The following is a 12,667-nucleotide window of genomic DNA, read 5'->3' on the forward strand; positions in this document are numbered from 1 at the left end:
ATAGTGTCGTTTCGGCAAACTTTACATGTGTTTCACAAGTTAGTGGATGCCTTTTTATAGTTGACTGCTTTATTATTTTGTATGCAATTAGTGGTTATATTACTGAAAGGATAAATATTGCAAGTGTAGAGTGGAGTTAATCCACTCTCCCTAAAGGGCACAAGAGGCGCCTGCAGACTTGAAAGATTATCCCTGGTCCAGTACATAGTGTGTTATGTGGGGGTTTATATAAAAGGCTGAGATCTTAGTTTGTCATTGTCCTGTGTGAGAATGAGAGTCCACATTAGCTGAGGGCCTCAATGTTCTGTGCAGTTGGTAGGACTAGAAAAGGTTCTGGTTTATAAGGCTGTTGTAGTTGACCACCCTCCTCTACTGCAGCGAAACAGGGACTGTCTACTGAAACCATGTTAAGATCCTTGAGAGCTTCCATCAGCGGTGCTTGCGTCACATCCTGGGGATCAAACGGGAGGACTGCCGGACTAATGCGAGCGTCCTCCATAAAGCTACGTCCACCAGCACTGAAGCCCTGCTCTTCTGGAACCAACTACGATGGACGGGCCATTGCGTCCGGCTACCCGAAAACCGCCTCCCTCGGCAGGTTCTCTTCCCCCATCTCTCCATTGGCCAAAGGAAAAGATATATGGATTCGCTCAAGGTCGCCCTAAAGCATGGCGGCATTAACATCACTGATTGGGAGGAGAATGCTGCCGATCACTTGGCATGGCTCCATCTGGCCCATCAAGCGACAGCGAGGCGCCAGAGGAAGAAGGGAGCCAACCTGGGGCTGCGATTTCTACTCCCCTGCGCAACAACATGACCCCTCTGCGGAAGAACATGTAGATCCAGAATTGGGCTCCTCAGTCATCTGAAACCTCACCAAGCCTGACCGGACATCATCTTCGATTCCGAGGGACTACTGCCACCGATGATGTGATGGGTTAATACAGCTTTCTGCTGGGTTTGTAAGGCTAAATGTGGAATTGAAACCACATATTGAGTAAAGGGGCACGGGGAATATGAATCTCTGCAGGTAAAGAGGATGTTATAATGTCTGAGAGCATTTAGTAATATGAAATGAGGAGATGGTGGCATGTTGGTAATATCACTGTACTCGGAATCCAGAGGCCCAGGTTAATGCCCTGGGGAAACAGGTTCAAATCCCACCATGGCAGATGGTAGAATTTAAATTCCATTAATAAAATCTAAAATTGAAAGCTAGTCTCAGTTACGGTAACCATGAAACTATCATTGATTGTCACAAAAACCCATCTGGTTCACTGTCCTTTAGGGAAGGAAATCTGCCATCCTTACCTGCTCTGGCCTACATGTGACACCAGACCCACACAATGTGTTTGACTTATCTGCTCTCTGGGTGAGCAAGCCACTCAGCTCAAGGGCAGTTAGGGATGGGCAACAAATGTTGGCCTTGCCAGTGATGCCCACATGCCTTGAAAGAATAATTTTTTTTAAATTAAGGCAGTTCAAAAATGATAATGGAATAATTGGAAGCAATTGAGAAGGACACAATCTATCTTAGATGTTTACCTGTAGTTTTGTTTCATTACAATTAAATGTTCTGATGTGCGTATTGGTTTCAGTACAGTTAATTGGTTATACTGTCACCTGCATGTATGTTGCTTTCCTGTGATTTACTGATATGAATGAAATGTAATGCTCAAAGGGCAAAGTGATATCTAAGTGTGAGCAAATCACTGCATGGGAGCATTCATACTGGAATATTGTCTCTCAAAGTCCTAGTTCAGCATTGGGATAAGTGCATGTGCCTGTAATCTGCTGAATGAGACACATTGAAACGAGTGAACAATCTGACACCCTGCACCTCGGCAAGGACTGGATCAAAACCAAAAGAAGAAAACATGAGCCAGTTTTCTGCCATTGGTGATTGAACTATATGAAGAAACTGTTGTTGAGGAGCCTGTTTTAAGGCTAGCAGGCTTCTGTTCCTCCTCCAGTTGAAGATGTTGACTCCTCAGAGTTTCCTGCTACACTGAGTGGTTCAGTTGTGGTAGCTGCAGTGTTTCTAGGTTCTGGTTGATAGAAACATCTGTTGATATGTGTGATCTCTGAATCTGAGCTCTGATTGTTCTCTCAGCTGTACACAGCTCTTCTGAAATGTAATCTTTTCTTTAGCTCATTGTGTGTAATGTGCTGGATGTATTCTTTGCACAATTGGTTGCACTTGGTTGCACTAATTTTGGCTGACATGTCAGTGATTCAAATTCTCTAAGTGGACATTAAAACTCGTCACAACAAAAGAAAAGCAAGGAGTTTAAGATCGGTATAGCACAGAAGGAGGCCATTTAGCCCATTGAATCTGCACCTCTCTCTGGCTCTCAACCACCATTCTTTCCTCAGGCAAGACTGGCAAGAGTAGATTTGTCATTCTTCATAATGCTGCTTGTGGGTCTTATTGTACTTCTGTAAGTGGCTGCACTGCTGCACTTCAGTTATGTAAAGCATTTTGAGTCATCCAGTGATTCGTCCTTCCTTCCAACAATCATATATGCAGTCACTCCCAAATGCAGAGTGAGCTGGGCTCTGCAGCTTGTGTTAAGTTTCTGCATTCCTCTAACTCTGACCTCTTGTGTATCGTCACTCCTTCCACTCAACTGTTGACACAGTGCCTTCACCTGTCTTTGTTCTAATTTCAGGAATTCCTGTCCTAAACATCTGCACCTCCCTCTTCTCCTTTTAAGACCCTCCCTAAATCCCTTCTCTTTGACCAAGCTTTTTGTCCCCCCATCCATATCTTTTTCTTTGGAGTTCATTTTTCAGATTGTTCCTCTGAGTTGCCTTGAGATGCTGTTCTCCTGTAACTTGCACTTTATACCTGCCCATTACTGGCAATATTTGGAATGATGCCAGGTTTATGAAATTGCAACAGCCATCACTCCTCCCTAAATCTATAATAATGCAACATTTCTGTCTAACACAATGGCCAGCTATGCATATTCCAAAAAAAGTTAATATTTATGGCGTAAGTTTAAAGACTGGGATGGGCTAAAGTAGTGTGCAGAGCATTTGCCGCATATCCATTCCACCCTCAGGTGATGGAGAATTTGCTTTAGAAAGTCACCTTGATCTAGTTTCCTCTTGTGGGGTGAGTAGGTGGTGGGACTGTTTCAAAATTAGGCGTCACCCTTTTAGGACTGAGATGAGGAGAAATTTTGAGTGTTTTACGACTTTGGAACTCCTTGCCTCAAGCTGGTGGAGGTGGGGTCATTGAATATTTTTAAGGCAGAGGTAGATAGATTCTTGTTAGGTGAGAGAATCAAAGGTTATCGGGGTTAGTTGGGAATGTGGAATTCGAAACACAAGATCATTAACCATGATCTTATTGAACGGCGGGGCAGGCTCGAGGGGCTGAATGGTCTACTCCTGTTCCTATTCCTTATGTCATGTTCTTAGTTATTTCTTTTGTCACTCCACTGAATATTTGCTGAGATGCAGCAAATAGTGGATTTGGAGAGGAAGTGCCATCCACCTCTGCTGTATGGTCTGTTTCTTTTTGGGCTAAATGGACTAACTAGTATCATAAGAACATAAGAAATAGGAACAGTAGCCCACTCAGCCCTTTGAGCCCACTCCGCCATTCAGTGAGATAATGACTGATCTTCTACTTTACCATTTTCCTGCACTATCCCCATATTCCTCGATGTTTTTAAGATGTAGAAATTTATCAATCTCAGTCCTGAACATACTCAACGACAGACCCTCCACTGCCTTCTCGGGCAGAGAATTCCAAATATTCACCCACTGAGTTAAGAAATTCTTCCTCATCTCAGTGCTAAATGGCCTACTCCATATTCTGAGACTATCCCTGGCTCTAGACCACCCACCAGTCAGTGCATCTACCCTGTTGAGCCCTGAAGAATTTTGTATATTTGAAAGAGATCACCTCTCATTCTTCTTAACTCCAGAGAATAAAGGTCCAATCTATTCTTTCCTCATAATACAATCCCTCCATCCCAGGAATTAGTTGGCGAACTTTCATTAGACTCCCTCTATGGCAAGTATATCCTTCCTTGGGTAAGGAGACCAGAACTGTTCACAGTACTCCAGCTATGGTCTTGCGAAGGCTCTATATAATTGCAGTTAGACATCTTTATTTCTATGCTTAATTCCTTTTGTAATAAAAGCCAGTGTACCATGTGCCGTCTTAATTGCTTGATGCACCTGCATGATAGCTTTCAGTGACTCATGAACAAGGACACCCAGACCCCTTTGAAGTTCAACACTTCCCAACCTCTCTCCATTTAAGAAATACTTTGCATTTCTGTTTTTCTTACAAAAGTGGATAACCTCATTTCTCCACATTTGTATTCCATCTGCCAATTTTTTGCCCACTCACTTAGCCTCTCCAAATCCTTTTGAAGCATCTTTGCATCCTCCTCAGGATTCTCACTTCCTAGTTTTGTCAGCTGCAAACTTGGAAATCTTGCCTTTAATCCCCATATCCAAATCATTGATTTTGATTGTGAATAGCTGTGAATGGTCCAAACATTGATCCGTGCGGTATCTCACTAGTCACAGGCTCCCAACCTGAAAATGACCCATTTATTCCTAGTTTTTTTGTCTGCTAACCAGTTCTCAATCCATGCTAGTATATTCCCCCAACCCCATGTGCTTTAATTTTGTCTACTAACCTCTTGGGCAGGACCTTATCAAAAGCTTTCTGAAAATCTAAATATACCACATCCACCAGTTCCCCCTTTTATCTATTATGAGAGTTACATCCTCAAAAACAACTCCCAGCCCATTTGTTAGACATGATTCCCCTTTCATAAATCCATGTTGACTCTGCTCAATCCTGCCATTATTACGAAATGCCCTGTTATCACATCCTTTATAATAGATTCTAGTATTTTCCTGACAGCTGATGTTAGGCTAACAGGTCTGTAGTTCCCCATTTTCTCTCCCTCTTCCTTAAATAGTGGGGTTACATTTGCCACCATCCAATCCGCCAAAACCATCCCATAGTCTATAGAATTTTGAAAGATGACTACCAATGCATCCATCATCTCTACAGCCACCTCTTTCAACACTCTGCAATGTAGATTGTCAGGCCCAGAGGATTTATCTACTTTAAGTCCCATTAATTTGTTCCTACTTTTTTTTTACTAATAATATCTTGCATTTCTTCGTTTACACTAGCCCCTTGATTCTCCATTTATTTCTGGGATGTTTTTAGTATCTTCCCCTGAAGACAGACACAGTATTTGTTCAGTTCCTCTGCTGTTTACTTATTCCCGTTATAAATTCTCATGATCCTGCTTGTAATAGACCCACAGTTTTTTGTAATCTTTTCTTTTTTACATGCCTACAGAAGTTTTTACAGTCTGTTTTTGTTTCTTGCTAGTATACTCATTCTATTTTCCCTTAATCATTTTCTTGGTCCTCCTTTGCAGAATTCTAAAATGCTCCCAGTCCTCAGGCTTACCTTTTTTGCCACTTCATACGCCTTTTCCTTTGACCAAATACAATCCTCGATTTCTTTTGTTAACCAGGGTTGGAACACCTTGCTTTGTTTTTGTGCATTAAAGGAACTTATTTTTGTTGTAAACTATGTATTAGTTCTTTAAGCGTTAGCCATTGCCTTCTACTGTCAGTGTAGTTTCCCAGTACACCATAGCCAATTTGCCCCTCAAAGCTTCATAGTTTCCTTTGCTTAGACTTCTCCATCAGTACTGCTGAGCAAGGGAATTTTAACTGGAAGGGGGTGGGTGGTGTCCTTTGACCTGAGCCTCTTTGACTGTGGTTATGTAAATAAATCCACTGGCCAATTTGTTCACAACAAGATCCCTCAAGCAGCGTTGGCTAGTTAATTTGCTTTTGGTGGTTGAGGGAGAAAGATGTCCCAGGGCATCGGAAAAGCTCCCTGCTCCTTAGTGTCCTGGGATCTTTTATCCCAATAATGCACACTCAATCTCATCCAAAAGGCAATATCTCTGACAATGCAGCATTCTTAGATGCTATATTCCTCAGCCTAGATTATGCTCAAATCAATAAATTGGTAGCCACAACTGTTCCACTTCCAAGTGAGGATGTAACCACCTGAGTCAAGCTGACTTATACAATTAATGTATTAACCCACAAAATCAAAGCACGCACGCTTTTGGGAGCTGGAGGAGAATTTTAGAATTGATGATTTCACAATACAATGCCATTACGAATTCCAGTTGAAGTACAGGTTTAAGAGTGAAAACAGTTCTCCATCAGTTCTGTATTTTAAATTAACAAATCTTCTATAGTGCTGCTCATAAATATCTAGGATTCAGAACTAAACGTGTTCTGATATTTAGCTGCAAACCCTGTAATTGCTCAAATTATCTCTGTGGGATTGTAATATGTTATAAAACAGCAGCCATTCAGCCCCTCAGTTCTGTGCTGGTTCTGTTGTCATCTAAACCCACTCTTCTTATTTCCACATCCTTTAATAATCCTCGTTAGTAACTATTTAATTCTCCTTTTAAAAATTTATTGCCTCTTTTTCAATGGCTTGTGGGGTAGAGAAGCCCACACTGTAACCCCCTATAAAGTGTTTTTTTAAATCTCCTATTAATTCTACAGAGAAGGTGGATGAAATTGATGTATATAACTTTAGCTGGTGTAAACTGCTGAGGTCAGGGGTGAAGTTATTAACTGCTTAGGAACCAGGTCAGTGACTGGCTTTCACTTTTTTGTTTTGTTTTTAAATGTTTTACTTTTAATAAAAGTGAAGCTGCTGTCACTAAAGATATATCATATAATTACATATTTGTACACCTTGAGCATTCTGATTACGTTGTGTAAAGGGACACTATTCAGTTTAAAAGGTTATAAGTGTATAGTGTGTGAATTGTACGCATGATGCTGTTAATTTAAGGACCCTGCTTAAAAACCTGTTTCCACAATCAATAGTTATTATCCAGATTTGTGTAACTAGAGTGAATTTAAGCGAATGCCAGTTAAGGTACAGCATTTTCAGTGTTGCTGACATGATTTGGTGATCAAATCTAGCTCATTTTGCCTCCTGCAAAAGTCAACTACCTTAAAACAGAGCAATTTTTCTCCTGGAGTGTCCGTACAATAGTTCGGGTAAACTAGAGCACATTCCTGGGTGAGTGACTATGGTAAATGCAGGATTTTTTTTTTTCAAGCAAGTCTTATAACAGCTGGAGGCACACGAGTGTCACCAAACAGGGGCAGCTGGGTTCAATGCAGCAAACCAATTGTGTCACCATTTTAACAAAGTTCAGTGCCTAACATCAGTGTTGCATTGTTAAAGGGACTTGAGTTTTCCCCATTAGTAATTGATCTGTACCAGGATGGAGGGAGAAATAGATATCTACAAGCACTTCAAATGGCTGAAGAAGGTAAAATTAGCAAGAGCCAACGTTGAGAGTAGAATTCAGCAGAAGAAAGAAATCATCAAGTGCAGTGTATTTTTATTTTGTTTAACTTGTAATGTTGCAATGGGACAAAGATCTGCATGCTTTTTTAAATTAGAGGTAAATATATCTTGGTGCTGTTTATGTATTCAGCCCTAACTCTAAATTTGTATGGGTATGTAGAATCCTGTTGGAATTTTTAAAGATAAGGTAACCCTTTTTATTTCATGTTGTTTAGATTTTCAGCTGCTATCAATACTGAGTATGCACTTAAAATGCAATTAGCTGCTTTACTATTGGATTTTGGAGTGAATGTCAAGAACTTATTGTAAACCAAAAAGACTATGTTGCTATCTCTAAGTAAAATCTGACTTGTACAGCTTTACTAATATTTTAAATGTATAATGGCTTTCCAAATCACTAGTGTCATAAATAGCTAAAGAGCAGCAAATATGGTATCTAAAGACAAGAACTGAAAAATACATAGTTGAAAAAAATATGTATTCCATAAGCAGTAAACTGCTGTTCAATGACAAAACCTTCAACTTTTTTGTCATCCATAAGTAGCCATACCCCTCAAGCAGCCATAGGCATCTCTCTGTTCACTATAATTCTGCACATTCTGTCATTTCTTCCTCTGTCCAGTTTCTGCTGTCCATCTATCCAGTCCTTTTTCAGTCCTGGCCTATCCTATCCTGATGCTTCACCTTCTGTTGTCACTAGTACCAGACTCTCTCCTCCCCTTTTTCCAGTGGCCATACTTTCTCAATTTCCACTTCACTTCAGCTAAAAGCCCATGGTCTTATAGACAGATTTTTAATCAGTAAGGGAATCAAGGGTTATGGGGAAAAGGCAGGAAAGAGGAGTTGAGGATTATCAGATCAGCCACGATCCCATGATATTGAATGGCAGAGCAGATTTGATGAGCCAAATGGCCTACTTCTGCTCTTACGTCTTATGATCGTATAGACAGATGCTGGGACTCTGATTTTCCTGTGGACCAATTCATTGGTTCTTTGCCCTGTCCAGCTGATTCAAAGGACCTTTTGCAAGGGCCACATTTCAAAAACTGTAATCCTCTTTTCATTAACTTTATTGAAGGCCCAATTCTTGCACCCATAAGGCACCATGCTCCATACCAGGGATTTTGCAAGTTTTTTTTAACCTTTTAACAACTCTTTAATATGAGCAGTTTTTTGAACCAGATATGCATGATGTGAAAGCAGTTCGCTACGTATGTGTTTACTGCTGTCCATATACTCTTCCATCCTACTAATGAAACTTGCAAATGTATTGATTACTGATCACTGCTTTAGTCATCTTTAGTGTGAACAGCTGCATTAATGACAGCAGTTCAGTGTTTGTGTGACTGCCTAATTTAATTCGCTGTTTTAGCTAACAAAGTTGCTAGTATTCCAATAAATGGTATAACATTATTTTGCTCCATGTTGTGTTGAATGTGTCACTCAGTAAAGTATAAATTATTCTGTCCTGATTTGTCCAAGGTGAAAGATTGGCTTTTCAGGAGTTGAATTTTAATGTGGGGTGAGTACAGGACGTTGTTTATGAAGGATTCAATTCCGTAAAGAGGAAAACACTTAATTCATGGCCATGTCTTTCACCACCTCTATAGACCCCAAAGTGCTATTTGAAGTGCAGTTGTTGTGAATTGTAGCAGCTGATTTGCACACAGCAATGAGATAATCAATTTTTTTTGGGGTTGTTGGCGAAAGGATAAACAAATGCCAGGAAGGGCACCCCTGCTCTTTGAAGTAATGCAATGGAGTCTTTGTATCCACTTGATAGGCAGGGCTCTGTTTACTGTCTCCTCCAAAAGACAGTACCTCTGACAGTACATTGCAGTGCTCAGAGCATTGCACTGTCACACACAAGTCTCTGGGGTAGGACTTGAACCCACAACTTCCTGACAGAGGTGAGAATCCTACCACTGAGCCACAGCTGACAGCATGGATGAAGGGTCCTGTGGAAGATGGGTTGAGGTAGGGGTGGAGGTGGTGTTAGGTTGAATTTTCTATTTTGTTTTAATGGAGAGAATATAAGGTTGGAGGTTCAGCTTGAGGTTAAATAGGGCAGCAACTGTCTGGTTCAACTTCTAACATAGAAGCAGTGGGGAAGAATGCGGGGATACAAACAATGGAAAAGGACAATGACGTAGACCTGTTTAGCTGGGAAAAAAATTATATCTCATCCTGACTGGGTGTTCAATGAGCAATTTAACAGAGATGGTGGAAAGCTAGAACTGGGTATTGCCAACAATTGTGGTAGCTGACCCCATGTTTTCAGGTGAGGTTGCCAAGGGGAAGCATATATGTGGTGAGCAGTAGGGGACCAAGAAAAGATCAAGTGGGTGGTTGCAGGGGAAGGAAGCCATTGCATGAGATCCATTAATAATGATTGAATAAGTAAGCGAACAATCAGGAAGGGTAGTCCCATTAAGGTGGGTAAAAGTACACATGAGCAAATAGGTGTTTGTAGGACAGGAAGTGCCAGGGAACTTTTTATTTGTTTATACCACTACTCAAAGCCCTGTGTCAAAATTAATTTAATAAAATTCAGGGAAGAAAGAATTATTTGTTATGTATAGTTTAAGGCCTTTTTGTAGTGGAAACTTGTACAGAGTTCACAGGGTAGAGAAAAGGGCTCCTAATAAACGGGTACTCCAGAATTTCAACTCACCTCGTTAGTTATACAGGAGAACAGCTTGAATCAAGTTGCAAATAGTGAATTGTTCAGATTATTTAAATATGACTAGAATCCAGTCTCAGTTTCTAAACTAACCTAAACTTATGCATCTAAAACAAAAACCAAGCATCAGTTCTTTGTGCCAGTATTTAATGCTTATCTCTGTCCTATTACAGACTTGCCCAAATTGTTGTCCACTTCTAAATCTTTTGCAATATTTTGTTTGACATGTATTATTTATCTTGGGATGAATTTTGTAAATTTTTGCACACCAAATATAAAGGATGTGAAATTATTAAAATTATATAAACTTTAATCTCTGAGATGAGGTATGATACCCCCAATTCTAAACTTGTAGTCCCATAACTATACAGAAAAATCACAGCTGTATTGGTGGCAAGTGTCAGTGTGTGTTGAAGTTGTGAAAGTTTTGGTTGTGAATGAAACAGCATGTGTATATCAACAAAGGGCATACTGTTCTGAAATTTAGTGTCTTTTGAGTTATGCACCATAAACAAAGTTTAATCTTTTGAGGAAATTGAATAAAATAAACACATTTGAACAGTACTGGATGTATTATTTGTTGCCTAAAATTTTCTTTAAGTGCCATCATACCTGTTGTCAACCATGTCTTTTTTGTTTTGTTTTCTTGATGCAATTGCATTATCCTATGGGGCAATCCAAATTTCTCCTTTTACCATATTTCCAATTTTCTTTCTCTTGGATTTGTACACATTCAGAGACACATACCTGTCTGCCCCGATACAGTAATTGGCCAATGACACTGATACAGCTGCTTCGCTTTGCTTAATATATATCAATGCCTTTATAGAGAAGAGGAGAAAAGACTTGAGGTTCAATACATGGTAAACGTCACTTTTGTTAGGGAATCATTCATCACGGTTAGGAAACTGTGTAGCTTCTTCATCAGAATAGGTGCCTGATGCAGTATTATTGTAGCTGTACAGAGTGCTTGTAAGATGGATCAAGCGATAACTCAATTATATCCTGATATCTGATATCCTTTCAGGCTAAGCCTATTGATGACAATTTGCACACACTGCTAGGTAAGCTCGTGTGAGTTCAACTTCATTTAATGTAAGGTTGGTATAATTATTAAGTCCCATCTGATTTCTATATGTCTAAATCCTGCCTGTCCCAAAGAAGTTTACAGCTGTTTTTTTTCATTTGACTACTTAGTGATTGTTTCTCAAGCCATATATCTCTGCTGTTGATTTGCTCAGTCATTTTGATCGCCACCTATTAATGCCCTTTCACTCCGAAAAATCATTGTAGTGGATACATTTTTCTGCAGTTATGCCATACAACTGTGAAAGAAAGCCAGCTTAGTTTTGAAAACTTATCCTCCACAGACAAATGGCCATCTTTCGGTCACTGGTGACCCGTACCAGGATAGACTGGCACGATTAGAGGGAGATAAAGAATCTTTGGTTTTGCAAGTAAGTAAAATGACACAATTGACAAACTTTGTTAGCGGGTTATGATTTCTAAAATAAAACCAATGTACTGTGGTTGCTGGAGCTCTGGAATAAAAACAGCGCCGAAAAAACTCAGCAGGTCTGGCAGCATCTTTGGAGAGAGGAATGGAACTAACGTTTTGAGTCCAATATGATTCAAGACATTAACTCTGTTTCTCTCCCCACCGATGCTGCCAAACCTGAGTTTTTCCAGCAGTTACAGATTTTATTTGATTTCTACAATATTTGAATCTCGGTATACATATTACTTTATAAATGGGTAGTAGGCACAGTTTGTGATACAGTACAGATTAATAGTACTGTGATTTCTATTTAGGCAATGTAAACAGTGGGTGTGCATTTCTGTTAGGCTTTAGAATACAAAATATTTCACCTTGAGTTGAAAAACAGCACTAATGTTATTATGTGCCTGCACAACTGCAGCAGCTCAAGGCTCACCGCCTTCTCAAGGGCAGTTAGGGATGGGCAAATAATGCTGGCCATGCCAGCAACCCTGCCTCCCAAGAATGAATATTCTTTTACAAATTAACTGCACAACTTGTAAATTTCCATTCACTTTTGAGTTTGTTTTGGCTTTTTCCTTTCCTTTGAGTTAATACATATGCTGTTCCTAGCCTCTTCATGGTCAATTTTTTTATTTGTTCATGCAATGTGGGCATTATTGGCAAGGCCAGTATTGTAGAAATTGCTTCTTAGCCAACCCTGTTAAGTGATTTGTTTCAGTCTAGAAAGTTGGCTGGCTTCTGAAATCTCACCCTTACCCAAGCAAGCTTGCATCCTCTGGGGAAACCTGCAAGCAGATTTCAAATGAATGAACCAGTGGTCTGAACTTCAATTACCAGGCAGGCTCTTGTTGAAATATATTCCATTGAAATTTGAATTAATTATTTGCACTATAATTGAACACAGTCAAACATTGAAAGTTTTTAAAGTTTGAATGAGAACTGTTCATGGGAGAAGGATTGACATCGTTTTTAACTATTCCAGATTCTCTTTTTACTTGATTATTGAACCAGCCTTGCAAAGACATATTGACTGAAATATTCAATTAAAATGCTTAACTTGAAAGGTATA

The 12,667-nt window shown here is 39.8% G+C and overlaps 1 protein-coding gene across 11 annotated transcripts in view; it reads left to right on the forward strand.

The window, feature by feature from the left end:
- Positions 1–12,667, forward strand: part of ppfibp1b (PPFIA binding protein 1b) — a 151,040-nt gene that overhangs the window by 72,219 nt on the left and 66,154 nt on the right. For all 11 annotated transcript variants that reach the window (XM_078567690.1, XM_078567695.1, XM_078567697.1 and 8 more), the window contains one exon: positions 11,468–11,554. In XM_078567690.1, coding sequence (XP_078423816.1) covers positions 11,468–11,554 — 87 coding nt within the window. The remainder of the gene's footprint in view (positions 1–11,467; positions 11,555–12,667) is intronic.

The sequence above is a fragment of the Cetorhinus maximus genome, chromosome 22 (assembly GCF_964194155.1).
Source record: "Cetorhinus maximus chromosome 22, sCetMax3.hap1.1, whole genome shotgun sequence".
Lineage (NCBI taxonomy): Eukaryota > Metazoa > Chordata > Chondrichthyes > Lamniformes > Cetorhinidae > Cetorhinus > Cetorhinus maximus.